The sequence below is a fragment of the Carcharhinus amblyrhynchos genome, chromosome 14 (assembly GCF_965287045.1).
Source record: "Carcharhinus amblyrhynchos chromosome 14, sCarAmb.v2.hapA, whole genome shotgun sequence".
In the NCBI taxonomy this organism is placed as follows: domain Eukaryota; kingdom Metazoa; phylum Chordata; class Chondrichthyes; order Carcharhiniformes; family Carcharhinidae; genus Carcharhinus; species Carcharhinus amblyrhynchos.
In genome coordinates this window covers 12,236,662-12,264,131 of record NC_137337.1, presented here as the reverse complement: position 1 = coordinate 12,264,131, position 27,470 = coordinate 12,236,662, and the positions used below count along the sequence as shown (strand labels likewise).

At 41.5% G+C, this 27,470-nt stretch overlaps 1 protein-coding gene across 1 annotated transcript in view; it reads left to right on the top strand.

Moving 5' to 3' along the window:
- The window catches only part of LOC145352441 (latent-transforming growth factor beta-binding protein 2-like), a 440,928-nt gene that overhangs the window by 36,684 nt on the left and 376,774 nt on the right, over positions 1–27,470 (top strand). The window contains exons 2-3 of the mRNA XM_080202303.1: positions 11,854–11,924; positions 22,859–23,132. Coding sequence (XP_080058429.1) covers positions 11,854–11,924; positions 22,859–23,132 — 345 coding nt within the window. The remainder of the gene's footprint in view (positions 1–11,853; positions 11,925–22,858; positions 23,133–27,470) is intronic.

Below are 27,470 nucleotides of genomic sequence, written 5' to 3'. Positions count from 1 at the left end.
AATGACACAAAGACTGGCCGGGTGGATAACAGTGAGATTGAGTGTTTTGGGTTACAGGAAGATACAGACGAAATGGCCAAATGGGCAGATGGAATTTAACCTTGAAAAATACACTTTAGAAGTAGTAATTTGACAAGGAAGAATACTATGAAAGGTCTGGCATTGGAAAGTTCCAAACAACAAAGGGATCTTGGCGTACTTGTCCATAATAGATCTCTGAAGGTGGAAAGGCAGGTTAATAGGGTGGTGAAAAAGGCATATGGCACACTCGCCTTTACCAATCGGGGTATTGATTACAAAAGCAGAGAGGTCATAATGGAGTTGTATAGAACTTTAGTGAGGCCACAGATGGAGTACTGTGTGCAGTTCTGGTCACCACATTACAGGAAGGATGTGAACGCAGTGGAGTGAGTGCAGAGGAGATTTACCAGGATGTGCCTGGGATAGAACATTTAAGTTATGAAGAAAGGTTGGATAGGCTTGGGTTGTTTTCGTTGGAGCAGAGAAGACTGAGGGGTGAATTAATTCAGGTGTTTAAGATTATGCAGGGCATAGACAGGATGGATAGGGAGCAGCTTTTCCCCTTAGTTGAAGGGTCAGTTACAAGAGGACACAAACTGAGGGGTGGGAGGTTCTGAGGAAAAATCTTTTTACTCAGAGAGTGGTGACGGTCTAGAATGCACTGCCTAGGAGGGTGGTGGAGGTGGGATGTCTCACACATCCTTTAAAAGGTACCTGGATGTGTACTTGGCATGCCATAACATTCAAGGCTGTAGGCCAGGAGCTGGCAAGTGGGAGTAGGTTGGCAGTTCAGGGCATTTTGTGCATCGTTGCAGACTGAATGGGCCAAAGGGCCTCTTTTGCACGTAGTATTCTGTGAATCTGTGACTCCGGAACAGTCCCTGCAGATTGGAGCGTAGCTAGTGTCACTCCAATATTCAAAAAGAGAAGTAGAAAGGAAACAGGGAATAATAGACCAGTAAGTCTAACATCAGTAATGGGAAAAATTTTCAAATCCATTATCAAAGACTTTATAGTGGAGCATTTAGAAAGCAGTGGCAGGATTAGACAGAGTCAGCATGGATTTATGAAAGGGAAATCATGTTGACAAATCTGTTGGAACTCTTTGAAGATGTAACTAGTAGAGTTGACAAGGGGGAGCCAGTCGATGTTTGGACTTTCAGAAATGTTTGATAAAGTCCTGTATAAGAGATTATCATGCAAGATTAAAGCACATGGGATTGGGGGCAGTGCATTGAGATGGATATAAAAGTGGTTGGCAGAGGAGAAACAAAGAGTAGGAATTAATGGGTCCTTTTCTAATTGACAGGCAATAACTAGTGGGGTGTCACAGGGATTGGTGCTAGGACTCCAGCCATTCACACTATATATTAATGATTTGGATGAGGGAACAAAATATAACATCTCAAAGTGTGCAGATGATATCAAGTTGGGTGGGTGATGAGGATGCAAAGATCCTTCAGCATGATCTGGACAGGTTGGGTAAGTGGGACAATCAATGGCAGATGCAGTATAATTTGGATAAATGTGAGGTTATTCACTTTGGAAGCAAAAACAAGAAGGCAGATTACCACCCGAATGGTTGTAAATTGGGAGAGGGGAGTGTGCAGCAGGATCTGTATGTCCTTATGCACCAGTCACTGAAGGTAAGCATGCAGGTACAGCAAGCAGTAAAGAAGGCAAATGGGATGGTGGCCTTCATTGCGAGAGGTTTCGAATACAGGAGCAGAGATGTATTACTGCAATTATACCAGACCTTGGTGAGGTCACACCTAGAATACTGTGTGCAATTTGGTCTCCTTTTCTGAGGAAGGATGTTCTTGCTCTCGAGGGAGCGCAGCGAAGGTTTACCAGGCTGATTCCGAGATGGCGGGACTGATGTATGAGGGGAGATTGATTAGGTTAGGATTGTTTTGCTAGTGTTCAGACAAATAAGAGATCTCATACTTACAAAATTCTAACAGGACTAGACAGCATAGATGTAGGGAAGATGTTCCCGATGATGGGTGTGTCCAGTACCAAGGGTCACAGTCTGAGGACTTGGGGTAGACCATTTAGGATGGAGATGGGGAGACTTTTCATCATCCAAAGAGTGGTGAACCTGTGGAATTCATTACTGCAAGATGTAGTTGATTCCAAAAAGGGTGGCATGGTTAGCACTGCTGCCTCACAATGCCAGGGACCCAGGTTGAATTCCAGCCTTGGATCACTATCTGTGTGGAGTTTGCACATTCTTCCCGTGTGGGGTTCCTCGTGGTGGTCCGGTTTCCTCCCACAGTCCAACGATGTGCATGTTGGATTGATTGGCCAAGGTAAATTACCCTTTGTGTTGGGGGAGACTAACAGAATAAATAGGTGTTGTTAAGGGGATAGGTCCTGGGTGGGAGTATGGTTCGTGCAGACTCGATATGCTAAATGGCCTTCTTCTGCATAGTAGTGATTCTATAATTCTGTGAAAACATTGAATGTATTCAAGAAGTGGCCAAATATAGCACTTGGGGTGAATGGGATCAAAGGTTGTGGGGAGAAAGCAGGATTCGGCTATTCAGTTGGAGGATCAGCCATGATCATGATAAATGGCAGAGCAGGCTGAAAGGGTCAAATGGCCTCCTCCTGCTTTTATCTTCTATGTTCCTATGTTGCTATTACCCACTGTGCTACAATACCTCCCTCACTGACTATTGCCAATAAATAATTATTAGATATTGGAGAGATTCTACAGAGCTGAAAATGAGAAATTGGAGAAATTCTGTGGAACTGAAAATGGGTGAGTGAAGCATGCATGTTGAAAAGGGGGAAATCTGAATTCCCAGGTGGTCATTGTCTTTGGTGCGTTTTGTATACTTGCTGACTCGTGGGGTGACATCAGAAATTTGGCAGTCATGTGAAAAAATGTCACATGGCTATATAATGGATAGAATTAACAGGTATTAGTTTAGAAAGTAACAACATCAACGGTAGTCTTTTCACTTTTAATGTGGATGCAATGTAGAAAAGCAAATTAAGTACAAATTAAATCTTGGGTTAGATAATCAAAAAATGTAACACATGTCTGCGGAATTTCTCCTTAGGTCAGACCACACTTGGGAATACTGATTAAATTCTGGTTACAGTGGTTTAAAAAGACCATATATACATTGGAGATGGTGCATGGAATAACAGTCTTTCAAAATGTACAGAGGATAATCCAAGAGGAAGTGTAATAAATTGAATAATTACCAAATACGGCAAAGTATTTAACGTTCAGTTTTGGAATTAGATAGTTGAATAGGAGATCCATAGTGCTTGAATTTTGATTGGCAAACTGATCTTTTATCATGTTTAAACTTTTCATTTGCCCTTGGTCATGTTATTGTTCCATGAAAGAACTTTGGTGTCTGGGAAGGTGACTACTGTCACAGAGTCATAGAGGTTTACAGCATGGAAACAGGCCCTTTGGCCCAAATTGTCCATGCCACCTTTTTTTTAAAACCCCTAAACTAATCCCAATTGCCTGCATTTAGCCCATGTCCCTCTATACCCATAGTACCCATGTAACTATCTAAATGCTTTTTCAAAGACAAAATTGTATCTGCCTCTACTACTACCTCTGGCAGTTCCAGACACTCACCACACTCTGTAGATGGATCGTGATTATTTTTCAACCCTCTGACAAAACCGCATCCTAATCGCACTGTGAAAAAAAAATGCATTCCTTTAACGTTGCATTCCCCTTCTCAGAAAGCCAAACTTTTTTTGCGAAAAGGACACGACAATTTCAAAACACCAAGGGGAATTTCTAGCTTGGTATCTTTTGATCATGAGCCTGAAAATGAAATCACTTTCTTAAGTGCGTTTTTGCCGTGTTGCTCATACCTGTACTTTAGTTCTGACATCGAATAACATGAGATTGTATGTGAACTGGAGGCAGAAACCAGGTGCAAGCTTTTCCCTCATCGCTAACCGTGTGGTGCCTGCAAAGGTTTTTGGCGAGGGATACATGAGCAGCAAGTGATGCATTGGGCAGCCGCGTCGATGTGCATCCAGTAGGATGAGTTGACAATGAGTGCCAGGGTGCAGGAGGGCTGGAGTGATTGGCTGTGCCGGCGGGGCGCGAGCCTACCAGGCTCCCACCTCGCGCTCCGCTGCTCAGCCGCCGCGTGCCCAACGGTCAGGCGCCATTTCAAACCGCACTTCGAAACGGTCGACGCTGCTCAGGTAAATCAGGCAGCACTCAAATCTGGTGGGACTCCTTCCCCCTCGCTCTCACTCAGGGACACAGCAGAGGGTAGTAATCAATCACATTTTAAAAAAATCCATGCCTGACAAGAACAGAATAACATAAATCAGGCTGTGAGAACCCCTTTACGGAAATGCTGTTGGCGGAACTTATAATCCATGTTTAAATTACTAATTAAATAGTTTGCACAACAAGCTTTCAAAAGTAACTGGCTGAGCTGTCATGAACTTGGAAAGTCCAGTATGATCCAGCCTTTCTGTGCTTCATTTACCATAAATTTCAGTTGTTCCAAAAGTTTACTTATTTATATCTGAACCCACTTTCCATTGATCTTTGGACCCAGCCCCAATAATCCAAACTATCCAGAGCTGAGCATACAACTCCAATCCTTTTGATTACAGAGTTCACATATTTGTATCTCTGTAACATTGCCCGACTCTGCCCCTATATCTGCCACTAAAAACTTCCACACCTTTGTCATCTGTAACTTGACTATTACAATGCTGTTATGGCTAGCTTATTATCCTCTACCCTCTGTCATCTTAAGCTTGTAAAATTCTGTTGTATGCATTCTTTCCCGCAGCAAGTTCCACTGATGATGTTCTTTGCTAATCTAATATTGTTCTCAATTTCCAATGCATTAAAATTCTTATTCTAACTTTCAAATCCCTTAATTACCTTCACTTTTCCTATTTTTGTAACCTATCCCCTGATGAACTCTATTGCTTTGGATCCATCGCTTGCACCTTTGTTTTTCCCTTCACCTATGACTATTGAATCACTGATATCTTAGATTGGAATTTGCACCCTAAGACTCACCACCCTTCTTGCTAGCTTCCTTATATCTTATCTTTGATTAAGCCCCTACTTACCCCGTCTAATCATTCTTTCCTTAGCAAGATATCTATTTTCTTCCTGGCTGTAAGCTACCTTAAAACATATCATAAGAACATAAGAAATAGGAGCAGGAGTAGGCCATCCAGCCCTTTGAGCCTGCCCCGCCATTCAATAAGATCATGGCTGATCTGTCGTGTCTCAGTTCCACATTCCCGCCCTCTCCCCATAACCCTTAATCCCCTCGCTTATCAAAAACTTTGTTGAGGTTGCTATGTAGAAGGATATTGTTATCTTAGTGTACTCATTTAAGATTGCAAATGACATTTTATAACAATTATATATTGTGCATTTCCAGACTCTTAAAAATTATGATTTGTCACGAACAAATGGAACTTTAGAAAGTTCTTCCTGATTGCAGATACAGAACAATAATGTAACAGACTTTGTCACTGTGTCAATGGACATTCACATCCATGACTTGTCACATGGGATATCATCTACACTGCACTCTCCACAAAGAAGAAGAAAAAATCTTCCCTATTGAAAAAAAGGCTGAATTCTTGGGACATATCTCACTATTACACAATATCAACATTTCAGTAATGCAGATCAAAGTTTGAGAGAAGACTAGTTGTCTTCTTAAACTTGAAAATTATATTTAGCATGAAGGAAGGGAAATAAAATAACTTTTCTCATTACACTTTGAAATTGTCAGACCCTCTAACCTTTTTGTTTCAAAATGTGTTCAAGGGCTGATTTATGAGTATCAAGCATCAAAAGGAGGTTACTGAGATGTATCAATGGTATTTGCACATCATACTTATTCTTTAGTAACTCAGTTTTTGATGATTGCTGGCCACATCCAGACACAGTATCAATTCTGAAGTTTTATTCATTATCCACTTACTTAAATAAAAGGAGCTACAAGTATATAAACCAATAACCAGAAGCCCTGTTGTATGAACAAGAAAATGATCTTAAATTTACTGTCTTTCTTCCGTTGTTGCACAAGGATGAGAAAGTATGCATTATGGGAAAATAATAACTTATTTCTACACAAAGAAACTTTTTGAAAACAATTATTTTATTGAATAATAATGTTAAATAGATAGCATGCAGAGATGAGTAGGATTATTGAATACAAAACATTGAATGCAAAGCATTTAGAGGGAGCAGATTTCTTGAAAAGTATTCCGGGGAGATTTTTATATCAGCATATAGAAGGCTCAACAAGAGATGGAGCAGTGCTGGATCTGGTTCTGGGGAACAAAGCCAAACAAGTGTTTAACATGGCAGTGGGGAAACATTTTAACAATAGCAACTACAACATGGCACAGTTCAAGTTTGCTATGGACAAGGGGAATGATGGCCTGCAAAAGACAGCTTTGGATTGCGGGAAGGCAGATTTTATTAAAATAAGACAGGATCTGGCCAAAGTTGCCTGGGAACAGCTCCTTGAGGGAAAGTCTACAATGGAGTAGTGGGAGGCATTCAGAAAAGAATACAGGTCTAACTTGCTCCCTATAGTGGGAAATTAAGGTGCAATAGGTCCAGGGAACCCTGGATGTCTAGGACAATTCAGGACTAGATGAGGAAGAAGAGAAAGGCTTTTAGTAAGTCCAGAGGAACAGTTCAGCAGTGGCCCTAGAAGAACATAGGAAGTGCAAGAGGGTATTTAAGAAAGCAATTAGGAGAGTACAAAGGGGGCATGAAAAAGGATTTGTGAACAAGATTAGTGAGTATCCTATAAATGCGTTAAGGGAAAAGGTTAACCAGGGGAAAGGTATGGCCCCTTAGAGACCAAGGCAGCAATCTGTGTGTGAAGCTGCAGGACATTGGAATGGTGCTAAATGAATACTTCTCATCTGTTTTCACTCAGGAAAAGGAGAACACAGTTAGAACATAGAGCTTAGAAAAACTACAGCATAAACAGGCCCTTCAGCCCACAAGTTGCGCCGATGATATCCCTACCTACTAGGCTTACCTATAACTCTCAGTTCTATTAAGCCCCATGTACTCATCCAGAAGCCTCTTAAAAGACCCTATCGAATTTGCCTCCACCATCACCGACAGCAGCCAATTCCGCTCACCCACTACCCTCTGAGTGAAAAACTTATCCCTGATATCTCCTCTGTACCTACTCCCCAGCACCTTAAACCTGTGTCCTCTCGTAGCAACCATTCCAGCCCTGGAAAAAAGCCTCTGAGAATCCACCTGATCTATACCTCTCAACATTTTATACATTTCTATCAGGTCACCTCTCATCCTTCTCTCTCTAAGGAGAAAAGACCGAGCTCCCTCAACCTATCCTCATAAGGCATGCCACCCAATCCAGGCAACATCCTTGTAAATCTCCTCTGCACCCTTTCAATAGCTTCCACATCCCTCCTGTAATGAGGCGACCAGAACTGAGCACAGTACTCCAAGAGGGGTCTGACCAGGGTCTTATAAAGCTGCAGCATTGTCTCCCGACTCCTAAATTCAATCCCTCGATTGATGAAGATCAGTACACCATACACCTTAGTTATGGAATTCAGGAAAAGAAACTGTAAAGACCTTGAACAGTTTGACGTAGGAAATGAGGAGATATTGGAGGCTGTGATGGACTTAAAATTGGACAAATCCCCAGGCCCAGCTGAATTGCACCCAGGCTGCTGTGGGAGGTGAGGTAGGAAATGGCAGGGACGCTGACACAAATTTTTAATTCCCCTCTGATCATGGGGGAATTAATATCCACTTGGAATGGCATGGATTAATTAAAGATAATCAGCATGGCTTTGTCAGAGGGAAGTCATGCCTAACAAATTTGATAGAATTTTTTGAAAAAGTGATTGTGTGTGTGAATGATGGAGGTGAAATTGTAGTTTATATGGATTTTAGCAAGACATGGACAACTGACTGAGAAGGTTAAAGCACTTCAGGGAAATTGGCGAGATGGATCCGAAACTGGCTTAGCAATAGGACTCAAAGGGTGGTGGTGGAAGGCTGTTTGAGTGACTGGAGGCCTGTGTCCAGCGGCATACCACAGGGTTAGTACTGGGGCCCTTGTTGTTGTTCCATAAGTAAGTGATATTGATGATAATGTGGAGGGGGGGAATGATAAGCAAGTTTGCAGATGACACCAAGATTGGTAGGATGGTTAGTATTGAAGAAGAATGCCGTAGGTTACGGGAAGGTATAGATGGGCTGGTCAGATGGACGAAGCAGTGGCAGATAGTATTTAATCCTGATAAGTGCAAGGTGATGCACTTTGGAAGAAGTGACAAGGCAAGGGTGTATTTAATGAATGGCAGGACACAATGAAGTTCCAAGGAACAAATAGATCTTAGGGTGCTTATTCACAGATCTCGAAAGATGGCATAGCAAGTGAATAGGTCACTTAAAAAGACATATGGGATACTTGCTTTCATCAGTCATGGCATAGAGTGTAAGAGAAAGGAGGTAATGTTGGAGCTGTAAGAAGTGCAGGTTAAACTACAGCTGGAGTACTGTGTGCCGTTCTGGTCACCTTACTGTAGGAAGGATGTGATTACACTAGAGGGGTTACAGTGGAGGTTCACCAGGATGTTGCCTGGGAAGGAGCATTTAAGCTATAAAGAGAGACTGGATAGGCTTAGATTGTTTTCTTTAGAGCAGACAAGTTGAGGGGAGCATGATTGAGATGTGTAAGATTATAAAGGGAATGAACCTGGTGAATAGGAAGCAGCTGTTTCCCTTGGACGAGGGATCAGTCACAAGGGCCTATTGTCTTAGGGTAAGAGGCAGGAGATGCAGAGGGGATTTGAGAAAAAGCTTTTTAATTCAGAGAGTGGTGAGAATCTGGAATGCACTGCCTGGGAAGTAGTGGAGGCTGGAAATCTTACAACATTTAAAATGTATTTGGATGAGCATTTGAAACATCACACATTCAAGAATATGGGATATGTGCTGGAAAATGGGACTAGCACGACTTTATTGATAGTTATTGTGGATGGAGACTCAATGGACTGAAGGGCCTTTTCTGCGCTGTATGACTATGATCCTATGACTAATGACATTTTCATTTTGAAGCTTCGTTTAAAACACGGGGGCAATTTTCCTAGCCTGCTGTGCTCCTTGAGCAGGTCAGTAGGCTGGGAGACATCATCAGAGGCTGTTTCGTAGGTTTTTGCTGGGCACCATGGCCTACATAAGTCTCTGCAGCTAGGATTTCCAGTGTAATCAGTTCCGTGCTGGAAATCAGTGCAGAGCTGATTATTAGTTGGAAATTGGGATTTAAATTTCATTAGTGGGCCTGGGACTGAAGTCTCCAGGCTGGCTAGTGTCTCCCCCACCACAGGCAGCCAACCCCATTGGTGGAACAGAGCCGAGAGGTTGGGTGCAAATAGGGAATTGCCCCTTGGGTATGTGACAGCTTGGCACCCTGCCATTGCCCAAGCAGCAAACTGCACTGGGCACCTTGACACTGCCTACTGGACCTCAAGCAGTGCCAAGGGAGCAGGGCCAAAGAGGACAGGGCCTCTCGGGGGGGGGGGGGGGGGTGGGACCTATTAGATGGGTAATCTGTGGGGGTGGGGATGCAGTTCCACTGCCATTCTGAATAGGGATCGCGGGCAGATGGACAAAGGACACCGATTGGGGATGGCCATCCGGTTGGCAGGAGAGGATTGGTGCTGCTGGGGTGTTCGGGGCTGCTGGAAGGGGGGGTCCAGAATGTTGAGCGGGGGGGATAGGGTTGGAAGATCGGGGCTGGCCGGTGGGGATGAAGGGAAGAGAGATGGGAGGGGAGACATGGGGACATGAGGCTGGCCTGGAGAGGTCCGGGAGGGCAGCGATGGGGGTTTGCAGGGCTGGCCGGTGATCGGGCTGACCATCGATCGGGAGACCGGCAGTGTGGGGCCACTGCACATGTGCCGACCTCCACTCTACCAGATTGGTGCATGCGCAGTAGCCTGCTCAGCGCTATGCTGCCAGTTTCTCGGAATAGACCCTGCCCCCTGTTTTACAGAGAGAATCCCATTAGGGCACTCTGTGATGGAGAGTGTCGGAGACTTTCTCCTGAAATCATCCTGAAAAAACCAGCAGGAGTTATTCCCATTTTCCCGCAAATTGGGGACTTAGAATTTTTTTGGGAGAATCCCGGCCCATGTTCCTAAAGAGATAATACTAAAACAAAATAGAAGGAGCTTTGGAGCTTGAAGAGATGGTACCAAAATAGATTGAAAGCTGAAAAAAGAAAAACATCATGAGAGGATGGATAACAGGGTCAAATAGAAATAGATACCTAGCTGGATTAAAAAAAGAGATTAAAGATAAAATTGCTGTGAAAGTGGAACTTAAAGAAACTAGGATTCAATTATTTGTTCTTCTCCCATTATCTAATATTTCTCTTTCCCAATTTTATTTATTGGCCTGGCACTGCTGTTTTCCCCCATCTTCGCTCAATTCTTTCTCAATGTACTTGAAAACATTGTAGATCTTATTTTTCAGAGATGCACTTTAATGCTTTTAATTGTTGTTATTTTTCTTGTTGTATTCTCTTGTAGCAAGTAGAATTTTGTGGTCAACACTTTGAATCTACATCTGTGCCTAGGCTTGTGTCACTGTTGCTTTGTAGCTGGACAAAAGCAGACAGGGAGATTATGTTTTAGTTTGGCAAATGAAGAAGTGCACTTTTCATGGTCTAAAGATAAATAGTTTAACAAAAAAAACTATGAAGAAACCTATTGTCAAAAGGTTGTAAACAAGTACTAAAGTACTCATCTGCTCTCAATTTTGATAAATTAGTATGTGGATTGCTGACATATTTTGTGAATTTCTGGATCTGTCATGGCTGAGTTTGAATTTTTGCTTATAATCCGAGACTTAATCAATCCTAAGAAAGTTTACTTGGCATAAATGTGCTGAATTTAGACCGGAAAAGCCTAAGGGGCATAGAGAGATCTGCAGTGCAGAAGAAAATAACTTGTTGGTTGTTACAGAATTCATTGAAACAACCAAAGTATGCTCATGTATGTGAATTACGCTGATTTGAAATTCCCCCTAGTGATACATTATATAGAGGAGGGATACTGGCAAAAAGGAGAAGCAGCTATGTGTTCATCATCCTAATTAATTAGCATGTTGGACACTAGAAAACTGGGGTCAAAGTAGTCCCAGAGTATATCAAACTGCTTTGAGGATTATACAGCTTGCATTTTTGAGGGTTTTTTTGGTTTCACTTTTCAGTCATCCTATATGCCCCAGTAACCTTGATGTGGAGATGCCAGCGTTGGACTGGGGTAAACACAGTAAGAAGTCTGACAACACCAGTTTTAAGTCCAACCGATTTATTTGATAGTGAACTCGCAAGCTTTCAGGGTTTGCCCCTTCTTCAGGCGAATGACCTTTACATGTAACCATTACATGTGTGAACATTGACAATGAATATCAGTGCCTATTTGATCACAGAGAGCTCAACCTCGTTATCATATTCTGAAGGGAATGGCTCAATAGCAAGCAAGTTGACCAATATTCTCCTTGTCTTATGACTCTGAGGCCAATTGCGTTACTCCAACTAAGATCAGCTAACACATACAGCACAGAAATTGCACCTGGGGTCTCACAGAGATTGCTGTTCACTGTATGAATTTGCTAACGAGTCAGGAAGCATCAGTTGTGTTATTTGCAATGGCTTTGTGAATGGTCTAATAGATAATACAGCCAAATAAATGAACAAGCACTTTTTTGTAAGTTAAACCACTATTAGTTTTAATAAATAATTTCATAATTAACCCTCACACAAATTTTGTTTTCAGAGCTAATGTTTGTGGAAGACAGTGCTGTTCTGGATGGACTGTGAGCCCTGGTACAAACAGATGTATAAAACGTAAGTATAAATACTTAAGATATTATGCTGCCTAGAAAGAAAAAAACAGTTTGGACCAGAATTCATATTTCCCCATTTTACTGGTGTTCCATTTTAAAGTGTACAAGACCAGTTCAGCCCGTTTTATCGTTTTCCCTTCTGAGTGGTTTAACAGTATGCTGGTTGTTTAATTTTGTGAGCAGTTGACTTCAGCTGTACACTATGAACATTTGCTGCATCTACATTTCATCTTCGCATAACCTGAAGGAAGAGCACTGAGAGAAATTATTCATAGTCCCTACTGCCTACAGTGATGTAACACAATATGCCTGCTATGAATGATATACATGGCAAAACATGAAATAAAAAAATTGTACTTTTTTATGTTAGTTGTTAGAAGAACACTAGATTTCGCAGAATTGATTGGCCACAGCTTTATGTTAATTTATATATTGTGATGCAAAAGAGTACCTTAAAAATGGAATCCTGTGTGAAAGCATCTGGGCCAGTTTTTCAAGTCTTTTACCTCACCATAGAAATCCCAAACCTGATGGAAAAAATGTTGCACTGCCCAGCAAGAGGAGAAAGATACAAAAGGATCCAAAGGGTGTTTTTCACACACAAGGTGTGAGTGTCTGGAACAAGCTGCCAGAAGTAGTAGTACAGGCGGGTACAATTTTGTCTTTTAAAAAGCGTTTAGACAGTTACATGAGTAAGATGGCTATCAAGGGATATGGGCCAAATGCAGGCAATTGGGACTAGCTTAGTAGTTTAAAAAAAGGACGAAATGGACAAGTTGGGCTGAAGGGCCTGTTTCCATGCTGTAAACCTCCATGACTCTAAGAAGATACTCATTTTCTCCTGCCACCTGTTGATGCCTTGGTGTGGAAGCCAAGCTCCACCACAATAATTTTCTCCACTGTACCATCCTACAGCATAAATACCTTGGCTGGAATTTTACTGGTACAATGTGAATCCCGCTATCTGGACCAAAGATGGGCTATGAACCTGCGTTAGCAAGAGGTAAATCCATGAAATGGATTTTACCTTCAATAACTAATTAAGAGGCTGCTTTCAGAACTGTAGTCTCATTAAGGGAAGTTACCCCCTCTTTGAACTGCTGGCCCAAATACGGGACTGGCAGCTTGGCAGTACCATCAGTGGAGATGGCTGTTGCTGAGACAGCAGGGAGATGGAGAGACGCCCACATATGCTGATGCCCTTGCAGGGCAAGTAATTTTTTTTTAATATGCAGGGGCAGACCTCTGTGATAGGAGATATCATCAAAGCTATGGGGATTGTCATTGCTGTTGGCGATCCTGCGGTGGGACATGGAAACCCTTGAAAGGAAGATACCCATTTAGGTTGGGATGCCACTGGGAGGCCACCTTAATGTACCTGGCAGTCTAACTACGGGGTGGGAGGACCATTTCAAAATGGTGGAGGGCCTTAAACAGTTGTTAATAGGCTAGTAAATTGGATTAAAATGTGAGCTACTGCTGCTCCCACCTCCTGACATCTTCTGCTGCATTTTTTCCAGTCCTCCCACCTCCTAGCTAGTTGCCAGAGACCTGGTAATATGCCAGCTATTATTCTGAGATTTGAGTGCCTGGTTACCTTGACAACATCTACTCATCACCAGCTGGATTCAGAGTGTAAACCTGGCTTCTCAAAATCTAATTCTTTTTGTTCACATGTGCATTAATGTATGGTTACAAAGTAACAACAATATAGCTGCAAAGGTAATTTTGGATGATTATAACCTGACAATATTGCTATCACATGGAAAAAAGAGCTTGAAACTGCGATGATTATGTTTTAACAATATTATCAGCAACCAAGAAATTAAAACATCTATTTTCTGTACTCCTGACCAAGAAATCCAACTTTAATCTGACCACCAATGCAAGAAGTCACAGTTTAGCTGTTGAAGTGTCTGTAATAATCAGTGTGTTTAATACATTTTAGATGACTTTGTAATCAGTGCCAATATATTGACAATTGGTTTGCACCTGATATGAGTGTTCATTGTATTTTGGTTCCTTGATATTGATAATAATCACACTTCAAATTTGGAAAGATGGAAGCTCTTTATATTTGCTGGTGATGTTAATGTTGTTTCTCTGTATATTTATGTTTCGGCCTTTTTGATGGTCTTTTCTGTTTTTCCAACTCTGGTGTAGATTAAATATGAACTCTGTTTCTTCTCATTTGCTTACAAGTTTTGGTCTCAGTTATGTACGAACTTGTGTCTCGGCTTCAGCAGCAACTTTTACTGTGCTCCAGGTTTTATTATTGGATTCTATACATGTAAAGTTTGACTTACAACAGTTCAGATAGCGATTTTGCATGTTTGTTGAAGTGTTGACTTTCTCTTTCCTGTACTTCAGTGAATTGTTAATTCACTTCCGCCTGGTCACTTGGAAGTATATTTTGCTTGGCAGAGTAGCCTTATATTTTCTTCCATTCAACAAATTTGCAGGTGATTTAATGTATTTGGATCAGAATGACAATAAGGCAAGGTTTGAGTCTTCCTTTGTCCGCAAATGCCACCCCCCCACCGCCGAGTGTTTCACAAGCATTTTTTTGATCTAATGGGAATATCTTTCTATCAACCTTTGTCCTTGAAGGTGGAATGATGATAGTGTTAAACCCATGTTGTTAAGCAAATTTCTTAACTTCCCTGGATATGAACTGTTTACTATTGTCACATATTCACCTTTCAGAAATTCGTTCTTCAGCAAACAGAATTTGTACTGCTTAGATGATTGTGCATCTTTCATAAGAATATAGGAAATAGGAGCAAGAGTAGGCTATTCAGCCTGTTGAGCCAGCTCCACTATTCAAACAGATCATAGCTGATAATCTATTTCCATGCCATTTTCCTCCACTATCTCAATATCCCCTCATGTCATTAGTATCTGGTAACATATTGATATCTGCATTGAACACGCCCAATGACTGAGCTTCTATAGCCCTCTAGGGTAGAGAATCCCAAAGATTTATTACCTTCTTAGTGAAGAAATTCCTCCTCACCTCAGTCTTAAATAACCTGCTGCTTACTTTGGAACTGGGTCTGCTGGTTTCAGACTCACCAGTGAGTAAAGGCATTCTATTCACATCTGTGCTGTCATGCCCTTTAATAATTGTATAACTTTCAATTAGATCTGCAGTCATTCTTCGAAACTCTAGAGAATACAGGCTAGTTTCCTCAATCTCTCCTCATAAGACAATTCTGTCACCCCAGGGATTAGTCTGGTAAACTTCTGTTGCATTCCCTCTTTGACAAGTGCATACTTCCTTAGATAAGGCGACCAAAACTATACACAATACTTCAGAAGTCTCGCTAAGACACAACATTTGCCACAAGGCATTTTGGCTACTCCTGTACTTAAACCCCCCTTGCTTTGAAGGCCAATATATTATCTGTCTTCCTAATTGCTTTTTGTACCTTCATGCTATCTTTTGGCAACACATGAACGAGGACACACAGGCCCCTTTGGACGTCAACACTTCTCTACATCTCACTTTTTAAGAAACAGAGTACTTCCTAAAGGTTACTCAGCTAAACCTGTCGGGTGTCCTTGAGGCTTACCAAAGATGGAGGATGAGATCTCTTGTTGACAGGCACTCTGTGCCTGATCATGTGACCTGGTATTAAGTAGGAGGCCTGCAGAAAAAAGCTCCACTGTCCTTACCTCCGAACATCCTATTCCCCTTCTGTGACTCTCCCTACATGATCCTACCCCCATTCACCTGAGCCCAGGGATCCTGAGATTACATCTGGTAAGTAACTCAAGCATTACCTGCAGCAACCACCACTTCTGATGGCACTGCCAATCTGTGATTGACTGACAGCTTTCAGTGGATGGGATTTCCACCTCCAGAGTTCTATATCCAGGGGAAAGACTGATGTTGACAAGTAAAGTCTCTGCTAGATTCTTTATTTCTTCTTCTACTGAAGTGATATGAATTTGATGGGAGGCAGTAGCACAGTGGTAGTGTGACTGGATTAATAGTCCAGAGACCTAGTGGGACCCGGCTGTGAATTCCACCATGGCAGATGGTGAAATTTGAATTCAACAGAAATCTGGAATTAAAATTCTAATGATGACCATGAAATTGTCAATTTTCGTAAAAATCCATCTGGTTCATTAATATCCCTTTAGGGAAAGAAATCTGTCATCCTTACCTGGCCTGGCCTACTTGTGACTCCAGACCCACAGCAATGTGGTTGACTTCTAACTGCCCTCACAAATGACCAAATAAGCCACTCAGTTCAGGAAAGTTAGGAACAAAATTCTCGATGTTTCTCGAACTGCTATATTCACTCAATGGTGTAAATGTGGTTGCCATCACTGTTAGTTTTTAGCAGTGCTGAAGCTGACAATTACTTCTGGATCTAGCAGAAGAATGTTACTGCGGTTTATTTCCTGTGCAGCACAGGCTGATGAGCTGTGAGATACAAGGCTGACATATGATAATAATATCACTGCTAAAAAGATGTAATGCAATGTTTTATAGAGAGTAACCACAGTAAATATCGATGTAGAAATTGAATTATAAAATCTGATGTTGATGAACTATCTTCTTGAACTGTTGCAATCAGTGTGTTGACAGTATTCCCACAGTGCTGATACAATAGCAAGAAAGGAGTTGATTTGGAAGGAAACTTGCAGGAGGTGCTGTTCCCATGTAGTTGCTGGCCTTGGTCGATCATCCGGGTGGTTGATGTTTTGGGTGTGGAAAGTGCAAGAAGTCTTGGCAGTTGCTATAGTGCATCTTGTAGATGATACCCATGCCAGTGAAATCATGGCAGTGGTGGAGGGTATGAATATTTAAGGTAGTGGATAGAGTGCTGATGAAGCGAGCAGCTTTGGCCAGATAGTGGAGCTTTTGAATGTTGTTGGAGTTGCATGTATCCAGGCAAGTGAAATGTATTCCATAATTCCTGACTTGTGGATAATAGAAGGACTTTAGGGACTCAAGTGTTGTAATTTTCCTTTAAGGGATATCACTGGAAGAGAAATATGTCATGTGACTCAGTCTTTGATTGACTGTTACTTTGAGGGGAGCATATGCATTCCCTCAGCAGCTGAATCAGCATTCCTTTACGTTAAATACCACTTGGAGGAAGCACTGAGGATGGTAAGGTGTGAAAAGTACTCTGGCTGGTGGACTTCCAATGTCCATCGCTAAAATTCACTTGGTAGCACCGAGCCGACTAGATCCTAAAGGACTTGGAAGCTAGACAGAGCCTACAGCAGGTGGTGAGGGAATCAACAAGAGGGAAAAATACATTTGACCTTATCCTCACTAGCCTCCCTGCCATAAATGCATCTATCTATAACATTATTAGTAGGAGTGATCACTGCGCAGTCCTTGTGGAAACAAACTCCCATCTTCACATTGGGGATACCATCCATTGTGTTGTGTGGCACTACACCATGTTAAATAGGATAGATTTCGAACAAGTATAGCAACTCAAGACTGGGCATCCAGGAGGCACTTCGGGCTATCCAGAAGCAGCAGAATTATATTCAACTGCAAAATCTAGACTAATATCAAGCAAGGATGTGTAATAGCTCTGATAATATTTGCAGCTACCTGACAGTGGCTATTAATTTCATCAAAGATGAACTGTCCTCTGATGTAAATATTAAATATCGTCTAAAATGGAAACTCTTTTAATCTAAGTAGCCTTCATACCAAAACTAAACTGACATATATGATCTACTGTCTATGGTTGGCAGCAGTGTCGTTGCCCACTATGCAACAGATTTGAAAACCACACTCCATTTAATTCTGCATACAAAAGAGTGGACCTGACCTTTAATGTTGCCAAATTAAAACTCATGTATCAGCCCAGACCTTCCACATAATTTGAAGGACGGACTCTGGAATATATTGAGTATTTCCCTTCCCATACCTGGACAACAACCTCTCTCAAAAGGCCAACAGTTCAGCCCCTTATGATTGTTTGCTTTTCATGTCATAAACTCTCTAAGCAAAATAAGACATTGAAATTAAACCAAAACCCCAAACATGCAAACATGTTTGTTTAACCTGAATCTAACTAGAGTTTTAACCCTTTTATTTACACAGAAACACTAAATTAAACTCACTTAAATCTATACCTACAAACATAGATAGCTTAAAACTATCTCTGCTTCACGGCATCTGCATGCAGTACACTTGCTGTGGCCTAACTTTTTTTTACAGCTCTAGTATAACCTCCTTGCTTTTCTATTCAATGCCTCAGCCAACAAAGGGAAGTATCCAATGTGATTTCTTACATAATTTTATCTATATGCACACCAAGGCCCCTCAGCATCTCTTATATATTCATTTATTATATATTCCCTTGCTTTGTTTGTTCTCCCAAAATGCATTCCTTCACATTTCATTGAAATATAGAATCATAAAGTGGTTACAGCATAGAAGAAGGCTATTCAGTGCTTTGTGTGCATGCCAGCTCGCTGCAAGAATAATTCAAATCGTTCACTCTGATTTTCTGGATTTATTTTTATTCATTTATGTATGCGCCACTAGCAAGGCCAGAATCAATTACCCCTAACGTACTTCCAAATGTCTACTTCTGCACATGGAATGAATCTAGCTGGTTGACATTTGCATTGGTGGGAACATCAGGAGACAGATATTTGATTTGATTTGATTTATTATTGTCACATGTATTAACAAACAGTGAAAAGTATTGTTTCTTGCCTGCTATGCAGACAGAACATACCATTCATAGAGAAGGAAACAAGACAGTGCAGAATGTAGTGATACAGTCATAGCTAGTGTGTAGACAAAGATCAGCTTAATGCTTGGTAAGTCCATTCAAAGGTCTGATGGCAGCAGGGAAGAAGCTGTTCTTGAGTTGGTTGGGACGTGACCTCAGACTTTTGTATCTTTTTCCCAACGGAAGAAGGCAGAAGAGAGAATGTCCAGAGTATATGGGGCCCTTAATTGTGCAGGCTGCTTTGCCAAGGCAGCAGGAAGTGTAGACAGAGTCAATGGATGGGAGGGTGGTTTGTGTGATGGATTGGGCTACATTCATGACTTTTGTAGCTCTTTGCGGTTTGGGCAGATCTGATTCATTGGCAATGGGATCATTTAGCACTGTCTGTAGCATGCTCAATCTGTTATTCAGCCTGCATGTAATCCTGTATTGTAACTTCACCAGGTTGGCTGCTCATTTTCGGTACAGCACCAGGTATGTTCTCCTACACTGCACATTGAACCAGTTCGGTCTCTTGCTTTATTGGTAATGGTGGAATGCAGAACTGTACTTTAAGTGATTCCTTATTTTTCACTTGTGAGAGAAGTGCATTGTTCATGCCCTGTGTAGATTCAGTTGAACAGTGGCCACTGTCTTTAATAGAAGTCCAAGACAGGGACATCTATTGTTCAATCAGTGATGAGATCTTTAAGCTGCATGTGCCCTACAATTCCATCCATGTGGGTAGTGATTTGATACCAATTGCTTGAAGGTTAACTGCTTTTACACAGGAAATCTGAAATAATTTTAATTGCTTTCTTGGCAGATTTTCATGTCCTTGTGAATGGGAAGCTTACTATTACTCATGATGTTTTCCTTCTAATGGACCAATGCCATCAAGACAAATGGCAGGTGGTACAATGTGAGACAGCATCAGGAACTACTCAGATGGAGTGGGTTCAAATGTCCCTCAGAATACCCTCATGGTGGCATTTAGTTATGCATCGATTTTTTTTGTGTAGTAGCTGTAAGATGATGAGGCAGAGCAGTATTAGGGACAACGTTGCACGCAAAACGTTCTTGATGTGCTCTCACATGATGTTCTAGTGTATTTCTGGATCCTGGCTTTTAATTTTTGGCTGGTAATGATGAGCTGAGGCCAACAAGGAAAAATCAATTTCAGAGTGATTTCCAGGCATTTTTGGGGATCAAGCATATATTGCCTTCTGCAGAAGGAAATGTTAAGTTCATTCCTGGCAGCATTGTTGTTCAGGTGGGATGGAATGTCAAGTGTCTTCTCAATATGGAGACATCAGTTCTGGCTGTAGCATTCCAGTAGGTTCAAGGTATCGATGAGTAGCCTGCTTACTTGCTCTGGTGTTGATACTTGTGTCAGCAATGGTATCTCATTAGCAGGCAAATATCCAGGATTTGATGCAGGGCATGTCTGTCATACACACATTGAAAAGGAGTTGATAACCAGTCACCATGATCTCTCTTTGTGTACAAGTTAACTAAGAATTTGCCAACTAATACCGTCACAAATGTTTAAAAGTGACCTCATGGTCAAAATTTCATGAAAACATTGAACACGTTTAACCTGCTGCCAAGAGATTTCAAGGGGTCTCAAACCAATGTTGACAATTCTCATGCTCATCCCTTCCACCATTACACAGCTCCTGGGAGTACGGTCGGTGGTTGGGTAGCCTGTACTCCCGGTGGATCAAGACATGCCTAAGGATGATGTTGGAGGGGAATGGGACATTGTTTGGAAGTATGATTCAGTGAGTAGGACTATCTCAAGCTGTTGTACACCTGGTCTGTGGAACCACTCTCTGAATTTTGGGACAAGTCCAGAGATGTTAAAAAGGAGATTTTGCAGGGTTGACAGGCTTTTTGGGTGGAACGGCCAGAATTTTTTATCCATCCCTAATTGTCTTTGAGAAAGTGGCAAAGAGTTGCATTCTAGAACAGCTGCTGTCTTTATGATGTTGATACTCCTATAACACTATTCGGGAGGAGACCCAGGATTTTAATGATAGTGAAGTAACTGGTGATAGTGAAGTAACAATGATATAGTTCCAAGTTGGGATGGTGTGTGACTTGAGAGAAACTTGCAGGTGGTGCTGTACTCTTGCATCTGCTGTGTTTGCTTTTCTAGGTGGTAGAGTTTGTGTGTTTTACAGGGGCTGTAGAAGTAGCTTCGGCGAGTTGCTGTAATACATTTCGTAAATGGTAAACATTGTAGTCATAATGCCCCAGTGGTGGAAGGACTGAATTTTAAGGTGATGGATGGAGTACCAATCAAATGGGCTGCTAGTTGTTTCATGTCAAGTTTCCTGAATTTTGTTGGAACTGCACTCATCCAGGCAAATGAGGAGTATTCCATCATGCTCCTGGTAGAATCAGGAATGATTGTAGACAATGGAAATACTTGGAGAGCCAAGAGTTACTCACTGTAGAATTTCCAGTCTCTGACCTGCTCTTTTAGCCATAGTATTTATATGGATGATGCAGTTCAGTTTCTGATCAATGGTAATCCCCTGGATGTTGATGGTTGTAAATTAAGCTGGATTTGCCCCTGTCATTTCTAATATCTAGGTTGACACCAGGTGGTCCATTCATTTTTGTTCTGATTAGATTTTCCTGCAGCATATTGATACAGCTGGATGGCTTGCTAGGCCATTTCAAAGGCAGTTACAAGTCAACCATGTTTCTGTGGAACTGGAGTCACGTATCAGCCAGACCGCATAAGGACCGTGGATATCTATCTCTTCATTGCAAGTGCTTAATTGCAGCTAGGTAGTAAGGACAGTTACGGAATCAGAATGCAACGTAATTTCTTGGTTTAATGTTTCATCTGAAAGACAGCACCACTGGGACTGCAACACTCCCTCAGTTTCGCATTTGCACCCACAATGTCTTTGGTGTCTAACACAAGCAATTCTTCAATCCTGCCACGCTAATTTTCCAGCACAGCGGGGTGGGAGAATTGCACGGTGGGAATGCGCAGGATTTGTGCATATGCTTCCGCCATGCACGCATCTCTAAGCGTCAGATTTCTGGTGCAGTCAGATCCATGCTGGAAACCAGTGGGAAGACAGATAAGTAATATACATTTTTATTTAAATGTAATTTAAATATGATTAGCAGGCCAAGGACTGACTTCTCTGGGCCCGCTAGCATCTCCCACCATGCTGAGTGTTTCACTCCAGCGGGTTCAGAATAGGACCCCACCGGAGTGAAAGAGGGGCAATTGGGGGCCCCCAGAGGCTCCAGTGGTAGGGGGTTGCCCCCCCAAGCATTGGCACCATTGTAGTGCCAGTCTGACCACCAAAGCACTGTCCAAAATGCAAGGAGCCAATGCCCAGGGGGCACCTTGACACTGCCCAATAGGGGGGTGGGGCATATGGGGGTGGGGCCTAGGGACGAGGCCTGATGCAGACATGGGTTAGGGGGTGTTCTGAATAGGGAGTGGTCAGGGCTGGCGCGGGAAAGGTTGGGGGAGACACAATTGGGCCATGGTGGTCGTGGTGGTGGTAGTGAGGAGGGGTGGGGGGGGGGGTGGGTAATAGGCTCCATCCCTGAAATCTAATGATATACATTTAGTGGCCTCTGCATTGCACAGAGTGTGGGAGATTCTAGTGTGAACTGCCACTGAAAAAAATAGCATGAATTACTCAAATTTTCCCATGAATTCAACACTTGGAATTTTTTTGGGAGAATTCCACCCACAATATCTGAGGCGAAATGGTATTGGGCAGAACTTTCCAATTCTTTCTTCTACCAGGATCATCTGGCCTTGCTGAATGTTGTCCCTCACTGCAGGTTTCCCGGTGCCAGGACAGGTAAGCCATGCAAAACGCTGTGAACATCGTCAAGGACTGGGTGGGCAGAAAGACCCACTCGATGTCTTAGCTGCAGCTTTCATTTGTCATAAATATAAACTTGTTAGGTGATTTCAGAACACAGGTAAGAGTGAATCACATTTCTGCAGATCTGGATTCACGTATCAGCCAGACTGTGTAAGATGTGATTTTGAAATTAATTTGAAAGCAAAGACATCCTTTAATGATCAGCTTATATTACTTGTGTTCTGGCAAAAGGAACTGTCAAATAGAGGAAAAATTTCTCCAATTAATTTGAGTGCATTTTACAAATTAAAAAAAAATTCATATTTGGAAAGCTTTATTATATAATGATTTTTTTCTAATTTGATATCTCTCAACAGCCGTGTGTGATCCACCATGCCAAAACAGAGGCTCTTGTTCACGACCTCAGCTCTGTGTCTGTCGGTCAGGGTTCCAGGGTTCTAGGTGTGAAGAAATTACTCCAGAACAACCATACCTTCCCCATGCTTTCTCATCAAGATCCTTCTCATCTCGGCCATCTGCTTTGCATTCAAATACATTCCAGAGGATTGAAAGCAGCACAAAAAACAATACAAAAAGTACGCATGAAACTTCAGCTAGACGTAAGGCTTCATCAGTAGGCCAAAGTTTTGTGTAAGTAACTGATTTATTCTGTTTTATTAGTGTTTTTCATAACAGGATAACAGCTTTTACATAATTATATTAATATGCAGTATTTAGGTAATTAATATTGTGATTGATGTCATTTTCACTGGAGATTGACCCTTCTTTACCCAATTAAGTATTTCCAGATAGAATATTTGTTTCCTAGTATGATAACTATACAGCTGACTCTCAGCTTCAGTCATCATTGAATAATTTTGATCAGTTTTGGCAGTTTACTCAATTCCAGCCTTGACCACAATTCCATACTTTCTGTTGAAGGGAAAGCTTGGCATAGTCATTTTTATAATTCTAGTTGCAGTTCATAAACCAAAAATTATCATTGGCAATATTTACTGATTCAAATGACAATTCATTGTCTGTTTTCAAAATAAACCTTTGACAAAATAGTGGGCAAAGGAAAGTTCTACAAATACATTAAACGTCTGTCAACAGACAAACTCATTACTAGGCTCTTGTCATTTGCGTAGTTTCTGGGCTGCTAATGTGGAAAATATGTTTTCATAAATTGAAAGTAAAATATCCCCTCCATGTAGTAATATAAATCTTTGATTAAATACAGTTATTCATAATAATAAGTTGTTACTCGTTGAAAGCTACAATAATATAATAAATGCCATTATTGGATTCATGACAAAAATTGTTGATTTTTTTTGCTCTCAATGAAATTGAAAATCAGTAGGTTTCTGTAATAACGTGCCGAGACCAACCTTCTGGTACAACACTGTTTTATTAAAAGAAAGGAAAGACCACATCAGTGGCTTATAACAAATCAAGCCTGTGCTCTGGACCTGCATAGCCAGTGGTCCAGGCTGAGTACAGGTTTTAAACTCCCTCCACTTGTCTCTCATTGGATGAGCTCCTGCTTGCTCAATAGGGAAACTCGTATTCCATGAAACCCATGGAGAAATCTATTAATGATGCCCTGTGTCTTTTGTGGCCACTATAACAGTTTTTATATGAACGTCCAATCCTCACTGCCAGTTTTACACCTGGATGGCAGATTATAAAGATCCCTCAATATTTCAAAGTTTGGAGTTTGCAGTTTAGCATCTGAATTTGCAAATGCAGTTTAAGTATTTTAGTATCAAATTTTGAAACTGTTTTCAAAACTGTTAAAACAATTTTGAGTTACAGTAAATGATGTCGAATATATATTTGAAGACATGGGCTGACAATGAGCTTCATTCTCTTTGGCATTATTAGCACTAGAATGGCTACTGGTAGGTTTGAGACAGATTGAAATAGAAATGCATTGTTTACACTCAACTTTCTTTTATCGTAGTTGGACAAATTTGAAGAACAAATAAATGGTATGGAAGCAATAATGCATATTTATCAAATTCAAAAGGATACAGACAGTTAAATGAGAGAGGGAAATATTAATTGTGAACATGTATTGAGAACCTGAACAAAGCATTGACCTGAACAAAGGTTAAGGCTGAGGCAGATATCTAAGGCAGTCAGGTAAGAGATTATCCAAGGTGCAAATGTGAGTCTGAAGCCAAGAGACAAAATAGCCCAGTCATTGACCCTATGTTTAAGATTATTTTATTCATTTGTGGGACATGGATGTTGCCGACTGTCCAGCATTTGTTACCCATCCCTGATTGCCCTAGAAACTGAGTGGCTTGCTAGGCCATTTCAGAGGGCAGTTGAGAGTCAACTACATTGCTGTGACTCTGGAGTGACATGTAGGCCTGATCAGGTAAGGGTAGCAGATTTTCTTCTGTAAAAGAACGTTAGTGAACCAAATGGGTTTTTCCGACAATTGACAATAGCTTCATGGTCACCATAGATTCTTAATTCCAGATTTTGTTTGTTGAATTTAAATTCCACCATTTGCCACGGTGGGATTTGAATCTAGGTCCCAGACATTAGCTGAGTTCCTGGGTTAATAGTCTAGTGATAATACCACTAGGCCGTCTCCTTCCTTTAAGTTGATGAAGTTAAGATTATACTACACATGATTATGAGGAGGGATGCTATCTGCTGTAATTTACGTGAATTATCAAAAGGTCTCTAGAAAATGCAAGTGCTAAAAGGGAAAAAAGTTTAAAAAAATGAAGAAGTGGGCAAAAGCCTTCCAGAATAGTACTGTTAAAATGAGCATTCATTGTCATTAGAATCTTGCACATCAGAACCATGGGAAATGGCTTTCGGGATTAAATATTTCCAAATGTACATTAAAATGAAGCACTCTCCAATTTTGAGATAGGCACTCATACCACCGCAAGTTCCATGCACTGGAAAAATGCTTATGAGCAAATCTAGTACAGTTCTTGTGGGGCAGAACTTTTCCGAAGTCTGCATTTGGTTGCCTCAAAACAAGAATGATTAGAAAGTCCAGGTTACTAAAGACATAATTGTAATTTAAGAATGATAAATGTTTCTGGTGTGAAGATGTTATGCTTTTATTTTAAGTACTGTTGGTGTCAATGCCAAGAATTTGAACTATATTTTAAAATTGTGATCCAATTTTTCCCTTCCATAGAATTGGGATAAACCTCTGGCACAGTGGCCCAGTGGTTAGCGCTGTTGCTTCACAGTGCCAGGGATCCAGGTTTGATTCCAGGTGTCTGTATGCAGTTTTCATGTTACCCCGTGACTGTGTGGATTTCCTCCTAGTGCTCTGGTTTCCTCCCACAGCCCAAAGATGGGCAGGTTAGGTGGATTGACTGTACTAAATTGCCTCTTAGTGACAAATGATGTATACTTTCAGTTGAAATGAAGTCTCTTTTCTGTGTGTTGAATGTATATTGTGGCCACATGATGATATCTTGCACAAACATAGAGAGTAATTGGCTGAGGCCATGCTGCCAGCAGTGAACCCTGCCACTGGCAGCACCTCTTAGAAATTAAGAACATAAGAACATAAGAAATAGGAGCAGGAGTAGGCCATCTAGCCCTTCGAGCCTGCCCCGCCATTCAATAAGATCATGGCTGATCTGTCGTGGCTCAGTTCCACTTTCCCGCCCTCTCCCCATAACCCTTAATCCCCTCTCTTATCAAGAACCTATCAACCCGCTTCTTAAAAATATTTAGCGAGGCAGCCTCCACCACTTCAACGGGCAGAGAATTCCAGAGATTCACCACCCTTTGAGTGAAGAAGTTCCTCCTCAGCTCCGTTCTAAACCGCCTCCCCTTTATCTTGAGGCTGTGCCCCCTAGTCCTACTGTCTTTTTTGAGCGGGAAGAGTCTCTCCACCTCTATCCTATCCATCCCATTCATCATCTTATACGTCTCAATGAGATCTATGAGGTTATTGAGCTATGAGGAGAGGCTGAATAAACTGGGCTTGTACTCGTTAGAGTTTAGAAGAATGAGGGGAGATCTCATTGAGACGTATAAATTAAGCTGTACACAGCATACAATATTTTAAAATTGTTAATTTAAATGATTATTTTAAATGATAAGAATATAAGAACATAAGAACTAGGAGCAGGAGTAGGCCATCTGGCCCCTCAACCCTGGTCCGCCATTCAGCAAGATCATGGCTGATTGTTTCGTGGACTTGGCTCCACCTACCCGGCCATTCACCTTTACTGTTCAAAAATTTATCTATCCTTGCCTTAAAGACATTCAATAAGGTAGCCTCAAGTGCTTCACTGGGCAGGGAATTCCATGGATTCACAACCATTTGTGTGGAGAAGTTTCTCCTCAACTGAGTCCCCTTACTTTGAAGCAACACCCCCTAGTTCTAGTTTCACCCGCCAGTGGAAATAACCTCCCGCTTCTATCTTGTCTATTCCTTCATAATCTTGTATGTTTCTATAAGATCTCCCCTCATTCTTCTTCCAGTCTACTCAGTCTCTTCTCATAAGCCAACCCTCTCAACTCTGGAATCAATGTAATGAATCTCCTCTGCAACCCCTCCAGTGTCAGTCTATCCTTTCTCAAGTAAGGAGACCAAAATTGTACACAGTACTCCAGATGCAGCCTCACCAGTGCCTTATATAGCTGCAACATAACCTCACTGTTTTTAAACTCTATCCCTCTAGCAATAAAGGACAAAATTCCATTTGCCTTCTTAATTACCCTCTGCACATGAAATCCATCTCCTTGAGATTCCTGCATGAGGACAGCCAGCTCCCTTTGCACAGCAGCATGCTGCAATTTTTTATCATTTAAATAATAGTCCATTTTGCTCTTACTCCTATTATAATGGATGACCTCACATTTACCAACATTGTACTCCATCTGTACTCCAGATGTGTGAGTTAGGTTGGTTGGTCATGCTAAATTGCCCCTTAGTGTCCCAAGATGTTTAGGTTAGGGCGATTAGCAGGGTAAATACATAGGGTTACG